The sequence below is a fragment of the Sebastes umbrosus genome, chromosome 17 (assembly GCF_015220745.1).
Source record: "Sebastes umbrosus isolate fSebUmb1 chromosome 17, fSebUmb1.pri, whole genome shotgun sequence".
Taxonomy (NCBI): Eukaryota; Metazoa; Chordata; class Actinopteri; order Perciformes; family Sebastidae; genus Sebastes; species Sebastes umbrosus.
In genome coordinates, this window is record NC_051285.1 from 144,485 (window position 1) to 157,944 (window position 13,460).

Sequence of the window (13,460 nt, forward strand, 5' to 3'; positions counted from 1 at the left end):
TGTATGTGTGATTGATACTGTGCTCTGGCTGGCTGATGGTCACTCACACTGATTGATTATTGATCTGCATTTTGATTCAGTGATCAGGATATAAATCAGTGCTCTTATTCTGAAGGTCACAGGTCCGGTTATTGATTATTAACTATCACAACAACATGTGTCAGTGGATTAATTCATCGTTGGTTTTGAATCATAGTTCAGTGTTTATGTTTAAACTTCACCCCGCCAGTGGTTCAGCTCTTATTTGAGAGTTATTGATCAGTTATTGGTTTGTGATCAGAAGAAGGTTGACTGAAGTGATCTGCTGTGAACCCAGATCAGAGATAGTTTTATTGATCAGCAGCTGATCAGGTTGATCAGACATTGACTGATAGAATAGAATAGAATAGAATAGAAAGCTTTATTGTCATTGTAACATGTAAACAAAGGTAGTTGCACTGATCAGCTGCTGATTGATTGATCAGCTGCTGATTGATTGATCAGATTCAAGATTCAAGATTCACGTAATTGTGATTTCCCTGAGTATTTGCATTGACAGAAGGAAACATAACATAGTTTCTCTCAGCTCCCGTCAGTGGAATAAAAAGGATAGAATAAATAAGTATTAAAATGAACATACCTAAAATAACAATAAAACAATACAATAAGGAAACGTTTCAGACAGTTTCATACAATCTGCAGTCATTGATTGATTGATCTTCAATTGATTGATTGATTGATTGATGTTTAGCTGTAGGTGTGTTTGTTCCTGGTGAAGATGACCACGCCCCCTGACGTCGACCTGACGCCTCACAGTCTCTGAACACAATCATCCAATCAGAGACGACGCTCTGCTACGTTTCCTTTGAGTGACAGGCCCTCCAGCCAACCGCAGTGCGCCTGCGCAGCTGCCAGTGTAGTGGGGGGCGGGGCTTGGCGCCACTCGGCAGTAGTGATGGGAGTTCAGGATCTTTTTAGTGATCAGATCATTTGGCTCAGCTCACCAAGAAGAGCCGGCTCTTTCGGCTCCCAACCGGCTCTTCATTTTACCACCTCTGCCTTTTATAATTCAGCCAGAGTTAGCTGTTTTGACCTTTGATTAGTATGTGTGCACATATATCACTTAAATTATTCAATATAATTATACTAAACCTTATAATTTCTAGAATACCTTAACTTTACATGCTGCTTCGTTTCCGACTGTCACTCATCTGGTCTGCTATTCGCTGCACCGCTCTCCCCTCTCTCTTTCTCTCCTCCTCTTCCTCCTGCTCTGAACCTGTAGACCGTCACCCCCGCCCCTCCCTGCTTAATGGTTTGATCCTTGTCTGTCATCACCTGATTGGTCGTACGGACGTCATTAACACAACATTCAGTCACATGTGCATGTAGTGCCCGTAGCGCGGAGAAGACCGTCCTATCATTCTGCCTTGACTTAAGTAAAGGGACTGTTTGTATCTACCGGGTCGGTGTCTCATGGTCACTCGCATGTGGCGACGCTGTTCAGACCTCTCCTCTCCCTGCCTTCACTCACACACCGCGCTCCTTCTCTCTCTCTCTCTCCACCTCTCACGTGCATGCTGCTCACTCCACACTGCAGAAGAGTTAGTTTAGCTCTGAGAATATCTAGTGAATGTTCAGTGGACGTTTGTGCAGAAATAACTGCTGCAGCTCCTCCAGACCAACAGAGGTTTCCCGTGTCTTGTGAAGTGACGGGGCTCCGCAGAGAGAAACGTTATCGTCTCCGACCAAAACTCCGGCGTCTCCCCCGTTCCCTCCGGCCGCGGTCGGGAGGCTGAGGCGGGAAAAGCCAACACTAGGATCAGCATTGATTCATGGAGAGACCTTGGCCGGCTCTCTGAGTCTCTGAGTCTCTGGAGCCGGCTCTCTGAGTCTCTGAGTCTCTGAGTCTCTGAGTCTCTGGAGCCGGCTCTCTGAGTCTCTGAGTCTCTGGTGCCGGCTCTCTGGACCGGCTCGTCCCGGGCCGCCCCCCCCGCTCGGCTCACAGCGGGGTAAAATGGCGGCCGTGGCTGCAGAGCCCCGAGCTGCTGGTCCAACAACAACAAGAACCCAGAACCCTGAAGGACCGGAACCGGGCCCCGCACAGCCCGGCCCGGCCGGACCGGAGCTGCCTGCAGACACACAGGACATGAACGGCCTGCGGGGGGTCGAGCAGGTCCACCGGGAGGACCGGGAGAGAGCCGGTGGAGGGGCCGCCCGGGCCGGGTCCGCTGGAGGATCCGGGGCCGGGTCTGGAGGATCCGGGTCCGCTGGAGGATCCGGGGCCGGGTCTGGAGGATCCGGGTCCGCTGGAGGATCCGGGGCCGGGTCTGGAGGATCCGGGTCCGCTGGAGGATCCGGGGCCGGGTCTGGAGGAGGAGGGGAGGACGGGGAGCTCCAGAACCTCTCTGACCAGCCCGGTACCGGTACCGAGCTGCTGCTCAGTCAGTCCCCGGTGGACCTGGTGGGGGACCGGTTGGGGGACCGGTACCGCTCCTCCCTGCTGGACCCGCAATCCTCCGCCGTCTTCCTGCACTCCTACCCGGCTCCTCCGCCCGGGACCGGGACCGGGACCGAGGCCGGGCTCTCTCTGGCGGAACCAGCAGAACCGACGGACAGAGACAGAGACTACCCGGAGCTGAGACCTGGTCCCGGTCCCGCTGAGGACCTCCTGGACCCGGAGACAGAGCCCGGGTTCAGAACCTCAGCTGGTACCGAGGACTCCTCCGGTCCCGGTCCCGGTCCCGGTCCCGGCCGGGCCCAGAAGAGACGGCTGCTGACGGAACCCCTGAAGCAGGAGGACTCCTCTGGTCCTGGACCGGAATCCGGTACCGATCCTGGTCCGGTTCAGGTTCTGAGTCCCGGCTCCGAGGTCCGGGTCTCTCTGGACCACGTCATCGATGACGCGTTGGTGGTGTCCTTCCGGTTGGGTGAGAAGATGTTCTCAGGTGTTCTGATGGACGTCTCCAAAAGGTACTCTACCTGATCAATACTACCTGATCAATACATCTACCTGATCACTACTACCTGATCAATACATCTACCTGATCAATACTACCTGATCAATACATCTACCTGATCAATACTACCTGATCAATACATCTACCTGATCAATACATCTACCTGATCACTACTACCTGATCAATACATCTACCTGATCAATACTACCTGATCAATACATCTACCTGATCACTACTACCTGATCAATACATCTACCTGATCAATACTACCTGATCAATACATCTACCTGATCACTACTACCTGATCAATACATCTACCTGATCAATACTACCTGATCAATACATCTACCTGATCAATACTACCTGATCAATACATCTACCTGATCACTACTACCTGATCAATACATCTACCTGATCAATACTACCTGATCAATACATCTACCTGATCAATACTACCTGATCAATACATCTACCTGATCACTACTACCTGATCAATACATCTACCTGATCAGTACTACCTGATCAATACATCTACCTGATCAATACATCTACCTGATCAATACTACCTGATCAATACATCTACCTGATCAATACTACCTGATCAATACATCTACCTGATCAATACATCTACCTGATCAATACATCTACCTGATCAATACTACCTGATCAATACATCTACCTGATCAATACTACCTGATCAATACATCTACCTGATCAATACATCTACCTGATCAATACTACCTGATCAATACTAACTGATCAATACATCTACTAACTGATCAATAGATCAACTTATAGATCAATGTCTCCACTTATTGATTAATGTCTCCAATAAGGACTCATGAATCAATGAGTTGATATTGTAATAAAGCTCCGTTGGTTCATTCTGATCAGTTGATCAATAACTTCATGTTTCTGCTTGTAATCAGGATCTCTCCTCATGAGTCAATCAAATATCAACTTATTGATCCACGTGTCCAATAAAGCAAAGTAATCTATTAGTTCTATATTAGTTTATATCTCAGCAGCAGAGGAAGAGCTGCTGCGCCCTGCAGACACTGCATGAACACATGAATAACAAAGCATGAACACATGAATAACAAAGCATGAACACATGAATAACAAAGCATGAACACATGAATAACAAAGTATGAACACATGAATAACAAAGCATGAACACATGAATAACAAAGCATGAACACATGAATAACAAAGCATGAACACATGAATAACAAAGCATGAACACATGAATAACAAAGCATGAACACATGAATAACAAAGTATGAACACATGAATAACAAAGTATGAACACATGAATAACAAAGCATGAACACATGAATAACAAAGCATGAACACATGAATAACAAAGCATGAACACATGAATAACAAAGCATGAACACATGAATAACAAAGCATGAACACATGAATAACAAAGCATGAACACATGAATAACAAAGTATGAACACATGAATAACAAAGCATGAACACATGAATAACAAAGCATGAACACATGAATAACAAAGCATGAACACATGAATAACAAAGCATGAACACATGAATAACAAAGCATGAACACATGAATAACAAAGCATGAACACATGAATAACAAAGTATGAACACATGAATAACAAAGTATGAAGAAAGAATATAAAGAATAATGTATAATGTATAAAGAATAGAGAATAAAGAATAGAGAATAAAGAATAGAGAATAGATAATAGATAATAAAGAATAAAGAATAGAGAATAGATAATAGATAATAAAGAATAAAGAATAGAGAATAGATAATAGATAATAAAGAATAAAGAATAGAGAATAGATAATAGATAATAAAGAATAAAGAATAGAGAATAAAGAATAAAGAATAGATAATAGATAATAGATAATAGAGAATAGAGAATAAAGAATAAAGAATAGAGAATAGAGAATAGAGAATAAAGAATAAAGAATAAAGAATAGATAATAGATAATAAAGAATAAAGAATAGAGAATAGAGAATAGAGAATAAAGAATAGAGAATAGATAATAAAGAATAAAGAATAGATAATAGATAATAAAGAATAAAGAATAGAGAATAGAGAATAAAGAATAGATAATAGATAATAAAGAATAAAGAATAGAGAATAGAGAATAAAGAATAAAGAATAGATAATAGATAATAAAGAATAGAGAATAGAGAATAAAGAATAAAGAATAGATAATAGATAATAAAGAATAAAGAATAGAGAATAGATAATAGATAATAAAGAATAAAGAATAGAGAATAGATAATAGATAATAAAGAATAAAGAATAAAGAATAGAGAATAGAGAATAAAGAATAAAGAATAAAGAATAGATAATAGATAATAAAGAATAAAGAATAGAGAATAGAGAATAAAGAATAAAGAATAGATAATAGAGAATAGAGAATAAAGAATAAAGAATAGAGAATAGAGAATAAAGAATAGAGAATAGAGAATAAAGAATAAAGAATAAAGAATAGATAATAGATAATAAAGAATAAAGAATAGAGAATAGAGAATAAAGAATAGAGAATAGATAATAAAGAATAAAGAATAGATAATAGATAATAAAGAATAAAGAATAGAGAATAGAGAATAAAGAATAGAGAATAGAGAATAAAGAATAGATAATAGATAATAAAGAATAAAGAATAGAGAATAGAGAATAAAGAATAAAGAATAGATAATAGATAATAAAGAATAGAGAATAGAGAATAAAGAATAAAGAATAGAGAATAGAGAATAGAAAATAGAAAATAGAGAATAGAGAATAAAGAATAGAGAATAGAGAATAAAGAATAAAGAATAGAGAATAGAGTTTAAAGTATAAATGAATAGAGAATAGAGAATAGATAATAAAGAATAGAGAATAGATAATAAAGAATAGAGAATAGAGAATAAAGAATAAAGTATAAATGAATAGAGAATAGATAATAGAGAATAAAGAATAGAGAATAATGTATAAAGAATAGAGAATAGAGAATAGAGAATAATGTATAAAGAATAGAGAATAGAGAATAGATAATAGATAATAGATAATAAAGAATAGAGAATAATGTATAAAGAATAGAGAATAGAGAGATAATGGGTGAAAAAAATGCAAAAGTGAATACATAAATAAATAAAAGTGTAAATTAAACAGAAGAGTAAATTAATAAATGAATTAATGTAAAGGTAAAGAAATATCAATTAATGTCACTTTTTATCAATTAATATATATGATATTAATTAATATATATGATATTAATTCATATATATGATATTATTTAATATATATGATATTAATGAATATATATGATATTAATGAATATATATGATGTTAATGAATATATATGTTAATTAATATATATGATATTATTTAATATATATGATATTAATTCATATATATGATATTAATTAATATATATGATGTTAATTAATATATATGATATTATTTAATATATATGATATTAATTCATATATATGATATGAATTAATATATATGATGTTAATTAATATATATGATATTATTTAATATATATGATATTAATGAATATATATGATGTTAATTAATATATATGATATTAATGAATATATATGATGTTAATTAATATATATGATATTAATGAATATATATGATATTAATGAATATATATGATATTAATGAATATATATGATATTCATTAATATATATGATATTATTTAATATATATGATATTAATGAATATATATGATATTCATTAATATATATGATATTAATAATATATATGATATTATTTAATATATATGATATTAATTCATATATATGATATGAATTAATATATATGATGTTAATTAATATATATGATATTATTTAATATATATGATATTAATGAATATATATGATGTTAATTAATATATATGATATTAATGAATATATATGATGTTAATTAATATATATGATATTAATGAATATATATGATATTAATGAATATATATGATATTAATGAATATATATGATATTCATTAATATATATGATATTATTTAATATATATGATATTAATGAATATATATGATATTCATTAATATATATGATATTAATAATATATATGATATTAATTAATATATATGATATTAATTCATATATATGATATTATTTAATATATATGATATTAATTCATATATATGATATTATTTAATATATATGATATTAATTCATATATATGATATTATTTAATATATATGATATTAATTCATATATATGATATTATTCTTGTCACTGTTAAAATATTTATTTATTAATCTAGTCATTTATTTATTCATTATTTGTTTTATTTAGGTGAGCTCCGACCTCCACAGTCATCACCCTAAAAATCAATTTATCAATCAATTTAATTCATCAGATTAAATTAATTAGTATTTTTTATTAAGTCAACTTTAACACTTAACACTTCCTGAGAGCAGACGAGAGTTTGAGTTGCAGACGAGAGTTTGAGTTGCAGACGAGAGTTTGAGCGGCAGACGAGAGTTTGAGGTGCAGACGAGAGTTTGAGTTGCAGACGAGAGTTTGAGTTGCAGACGAGAGTTTGAGGTGCAGACGAGAGTTTGAGCGGCAGACGAGAGTTTGAGCTGCAGACGAGAGTTTGAGCGGCAGACGAGAGTTTGAGTTGCAGACGAGAGTTTGAGGTGCAGACGAGAGTTTGAGTTGCAGACGAGAGTTTGAGGTGCAGACGAGAGTTTGAGCTGCAGACGAGAGTTTGAGCTGCAGACGAGAGTTTGAGCGGCAGACGAGAGTTTGAGTTGCAGACGAGAGTTTGAGGTGCAGACGAGAGTTTGAGTTGCAGACGAGAGTTTGAGTTGCAGACGAGAGTTTGAGTTTTAAGATCAGACCTCAGGTACTCCAAGATGCAGAATCATCATAAAGTATTTGAGTCTTTAAGGTTCTCATCCTGTCTGTATGTTTAGGTTCGGACCGTACGGTATTCCAATCACGGTGTTTCCCAGACGGGACGACCGGAGTCGACCTCAGATGGCACCGTCACCGCCGGCTACCGACGTTGACCCGTCCGCCAAACAGGAAGAGATCACCGCGAGTCCTGTGTCCGCGCCCCCTCCCCATCCTCATCCCTGGACCGCCAAACCACCGCCGCTGTTCCAGGAGGGGGCGCTGTACCCCCCTCCTCTGTTCATCAGGGACACCTACAACCAGGCCTTACCTCAGCCGCTGCCACGCAAGATCAAACGGCCAAAGCGGCGCTACCGCTGCGAGGAGCCGACCTCCATCATGAACGCCATCAAGCTCCGCCCCCGCCAGGTGCTCTGCGACAAGTGCAAAGGTGTGGTGGCATCAGGTGGGCACAGGGAGGCGCGGCGGTGCCCGGTGGATCTGAGGGGCGAGGAGGTGTCGCGGCGGCGGCGAGCGGCCGAGGGACCGATCTCCTCTGAGGTCAAACGGCTGAGAAGTGACGACAAGGGAGGACGCACTGCTGCAGACAGACGCTCATCATCAGGGATACGTGTGTCATCTTCACCATCGCCTTCCTCTCGCCGTGTCCTGAGGGGCGTGGCTTCATCTTCGTCCTCGCCGTCGTCCGTGTCCAGCCGCATGTGTCTGAAGCTGAACCCTAAGAAGGTACTGGCCAAAGGTCCGGCTGTCGACTGCTCCAAAGCACCGCAGGTTCTCAAGAAGCTAGCGAGGAGTTCACAGCCGCCGTCGCCGTCGCCGCCGCTGCCGCCGCTGCCGCCGCATCGCCGGCCCAAAGACCAGAACCAGAATCAGAACCAGGGTCAGACCCAGAACCAGGACGGCACCAAGGCTGTGACCCGAGCAGCCGCCCTGCAGAACCACAACCAGAAGGTGCACTTCACTCGCCGCCTGCAACACCTCAGCGGCGCCGCCGTCAGCTCGAGCTCTCTCACGCCACTTCCACCCAGAATGCGCCTCAAACCCCAAAGGTATCGTACCGACGACGGCCAGGTGCTCTCCTGTTCCTCCTCCTCCTCTTCCTCCTCGTCCACCTCCTCGTCCACCTCCTCCCCGCCCAAACAGAGCGTACGCTCCTCGCCTCTCAAACCTGCTTTAAGTCCCGTCCCCACATCAGACCCAGAACCGCCTCCGGTCCCGTCCCTTCCCTCGACCGCAGCTCCTCCTCCGACGCCCGTTTCCTGTGCAGCCAGTGTTGCCGTGGAGACGCAGGAGGTGTGCCCCCCTGGGGAGGAGGGGGTGGAGCAGGGAGAGCAGGGGGCGGAGCCTCCTCCTACCTGCTCCTCCATCTCCTCCTCCCTGGACTCCTCCCACTCAGAGTGCAGCTCCACAGAGACCTTTGACCTCCCTCCTCCAGGAGACCCTCCCTCCGTCCCCGTCCCCGTCCCCGTCCCCGTCCCCGTCCCCGCTCCGCCTCCCTCCTCCTTGTTAGGGCCTCAGTGTCCCTCCTCTTCCTCTCCCGCCACCCAGAGCCCCAGAGCCCATGGCGAGGAGACGCACGCCGGCGGCGAGGAGGAGGAAGAGGAGGGAGGTGAATTGAAGAGGCGTCGTAAGTCTTCCACGTCCTCCTCCTCCTCCTCGTCTTCGTCGTCTTCCTCCGTCTTCTCTAAGTTGGTGTCCAAGTGTGCGCTCCCCGACGGCCGGTCGGTGTGCGTCGGCGACATCGTCTGGGCCAAGATCTACGGCTTCCCCTGGTGGCCGGCGCGCGTGCTCGGCATCACGGTGTCACGGCGCAGCGACACGGGGCTGGCGGTGCGGCAGGAGGCGCGGGTCTCCTGGTTCGGCTCCCCCACCACCTCCTTCCTGCCGCTCACCCAGCTGTCGCCCTTCCTGGAGAGCTTCCAGTCCCGCTTTGACAGGAAGAGGAAGGGTCCGTACCGCCGCGCCATCGCCGAGGCCGCCAACGCAGTCAAACAACTGACGCCTGAAGTCCGGGCGCTGCTCACGCAGTTCGAGACGTAGCATCGGCTACGGCTGCCGACACCTCCCCTCCTGCCCCGCCCCCTCCACACAGGCCCCGCCCCTCCACACAGGCCCCGCCCCAAACAGGAAGTGGGAGGAGCTTGTCCTCCCCCCTCTTCAGACGGATGTGTGTCTGTCAGAGACTAACGCAAACAGATGGACGATGTTCACGTGTCTGCACTTCCTGTTCGGAGAGCTTCTCAGTTACCTGTCAGTGTTCAGGGGGCAGTGGGCGGGGCTTATCTCTGTGGTTACCTCCCCCTGTCTTCACAGAGGTCCTCAGTTTCAGGCAGGTGTCATTCGTATGTTCACACTACGAGCAACAAAACGGCCAGCGTGGCCAGCTACATCTCCGCCGTTGACGTAGTCATTAACGGCGTGGGAACTGGCTAACGGCTAACGGCCAACTTGACTTGTTGCGCGTCACGCCGCCACGCATCGACTAGTGTCGGTTTGCTTCCGTTGAAAGTGACTCGTAGCCTGTCGCTTTGTCGCTCGTAGTGTGAACACAGCATCAGTCAGTGGTAGCGTTTCCACTCGCCTCACCTTCACAGCGGCGGCGGCGAACGTTCGCTAACCCCGATGATGTCATAGTGATGTCATCAGACTGAAATCCACCTATCCTGATGCGTAGGAGGATGTAGGATGAGTGTTTTAGGACTTAACTTTCAGGATATCTTTGTTCTGGTTTTTAATTCAGGATTCAAGATTCAGCCTGCTGATTGGCTGACAGCATGACATCATGATGATGTCACACAATCAGTGATGTAACAAATAAACACTAATTCAGATGCTGGAGCTAACAGCTGATAAGCTAACAGCTGTAGTGATCGATCGATCGATCGGAATAGAAGTTCTGATTCAACGCCGTCAATCACTTAGATCTGACATGTTTGTCCCTCGGCGGTCCGGTGCCGGTCCGGCGGCGGTCTGGTGCCGGTCCGGCGCCGGTCCGGTGGCGGTCTGGTGCCGGTCCGGCGCCGGTCCGGTGGCGGTATGAAGCGCTGATGTGTCACTCCCTGGTTTGCTGGTTCTGATGAGGAACGTTCCCAGAGTGAAAGTGAAACAAAAACATTCTTCAGTTCACTAAGATGAAAACTGTGAAACACAAAGTGTTGTTCAAACTGAGGCCAGGGGTCCCAAACAGGGTCCCCGTAGTCCAGGATGAGATCTGGTCCCTGTAGTCCAGGATGAGATCAGGTCCCCGTAGTCCAGGATGAGATCAGGTCCCCGTAGTGCAGGATGAGATCAGGTCCCCGTAGTCCAGGATGAGATCTGGTCCCCGTAGTCCAGGATGAGATCTGGTTCCTGTAGTCCAGGATGAGATCTGGTCCCCGTAGTCCAGGATGAGATCTGGTCCCCGTAGTCCAGGATGAGATCTGGTCCCCGTAGTCCAGGATGAGATCTGGTCCCTGTAGTCCAGGATGAGATCTGGTCCCTGTAGTCCAGGATGAGATCTGGTCCCTGTAGTCCAGGATGAGATCTGGTCCCCGTAGTCCAGGATGAGATCTGGTTCCTGTAGTCCAGGATGAGATCTGGTTCCTGTAGTCCTGTATCAGCTGCAGCTCAGAGATGTTCTAGGCAGACGATGTCGATGACGTCTCACTTGTTCTGTGGTTCAGACCCCGGAGCCTCAGTTGATCAACGTTAGACTGACAGGGAGGACAAGGACTAGAGGGAGGACAGGTAGGACACACTGACTGTTAGACAGGACGCTGCTCTCATGATGATGATGCTGATGATGATGATGATGAAGGTGGTTTTCCCGCTCTCTGTCAGACTCTTTTGACCGTCTGTTTGCAGATCAGAGACGCTGAACTGAACCTGTTGTTGATAAATGAACTGAACCAACCGGACTAGAATCAGAACCACACAGACTAGAATCAGAACCAACCGGACTAGAATCAGAACCACACAGACTAGAATCAGAACCAACCGGACTAGAATCAGAACCAACCAGACTAGAATCAGAACCAGCCGGACTAGATCAGAACCGCTCCGTCTGAGAACAGAACTCTTGTGTATGTTTTTCTTTTGTTTTTTTCTGATGTTTTAAATCTATTAAAAAACTGTCAAACTTCTCTCTGGTTCGTCCTCATTTCTTCTTCTGTGGTTTTATACCGGAGGAGTCACGGCGGCGCTGCCTTGCTCAGCAGACCTCAGTCAGATTCTCTCACCTGCAAACAGATGTTTGGTTAAACACGTCTCCAGAGAGTTTTACCTGAAACCATCAAATAGATCCATGTTCAGAACTCCACTAGATCAATAACCATTCAATACTCAGATCAGAGATTTCATCAGGAAACACTCAGTCAGTCAGCTGCACGTTCATACATCTAACACCAGCAGGTACTGACTACAGACTGGAGAGTACAGTCAGGTACTGACTAAAGACTGGAGACTACAGTCAGGTACTGACTACAGACTGGAGACTACAGTCAGGTACTGACTACAGACTGGAGAGTACAGTCAGGTACTGACTACAGACTGGAGACTACAGTCAGGTACTGACTACAGACTGGAGACTACAGTCAGGTACTGACTACAGACTGGAGAGTACAGTCAGTCAGCTGCACGTTCATACATCAAACACCAGCAGGTACTGACTACAGACTGGAGAGTACAGTCAGTCAGTCAGCCAGCTGCACGTTCATACATCAAACACCAGCAGGTACTGACTACAGACTGGAGAGTACAGTCAGGTACTGACTAAAGACTGGAGACTACAGTCAGGTACTGACTACAGACTGGAGACTACAGTCAGGTACTGACTACAGACTGGAGACTACAGTCAGGTACTGACTACAGACTGGAGACTACAGTCAGGTACTGACTAAAGACTGGAGAGTACAGTCAGGTACTGACTACAGACTGGAGACTACAGTCAGGTACTGACTAAAGACTGGAGAGTACAGTCAGGAACTGACTAAATACTGAAATATACAGTATATATGTGTATATATACTGATACACATATATACTGTATATAGTATACATATGTCTTTTCTCCACCTGTCTCTCTCTCTCTCTGATGACATCATCAGTTACACCTGTCTCCCTCTGGTGACATCATCAGTGACACCTGTCTCTCTCTGGTGACATCATCAGTGACACCTGTCTCTCTCTCTGATGACATCATCAGTTACACCTGTCTCTCTCTCTCTCTGATGACATCATCAGTTACACCTGTCTCTCTCTCTCTCTGATGACATCATCAGTGACACCTGTCTCGCTCTCTCTCTGATAACATCATCAGTTACACCTGTCTCTCTCTCTCTGATAACATCATCAGTTACACCTGTCTCTCTCTCTGATGACATCATCAGTTACACCTGTCTCTCTGTCTCTCTCTGATGACATCATCAGTTACACCTGTCTCGCTCTCTCTGATAACATCATCAGTTACACCTGTCTCTCTCTCTGATGACATCATCAGTTACACCTGTCTCTCTCTCTGATGACATCATCAGTTACACCTGTCTCTCTGTCTCTCTCTGATGACATCATCAGTTACACCTGTCTCGCTCTCTCTCTGATAACATCATCAGTTACACCTGTCTCTCTCTCTCTGATAACATCATCAGTTACACCTGTCTCTCTCTCTGATGACAT

The 13,460-nt window shown here is 43.9% G+C and overlaps 1 protein-coding gene across 1 annotated transcript; it reads left to right on the top strand.

The window, feature by feature from the left end:
- The first annotated feature begins 1,932 nt into the window (after positions 1 to 1,932).
- Positions 1,933 to 11,929, top strand: pwwp2a (PWWP domain containing 2A). The gene is made up of 3 exons (XM_037748157.1): positions 1,933 to 2,180; positions 2,325 to 2,952; positions 7,868 to 11,929. The coding sequence occupies exons 1-3, from the start codon at positions 1,997 to 1,999 to the stop codon at positions 9,846 to 9,848; spliced, it is 2,793 nt and encodes a 930-aa protein (XP_037604085.1). The 5' UTR covers positions 1,933 to 1,996; the 3' UTR covers positions 9,849 to 11,929.
- The last annotated feature ends 1,531 nt before the right edge of the window (positions 11,930 to 13,460 follow it).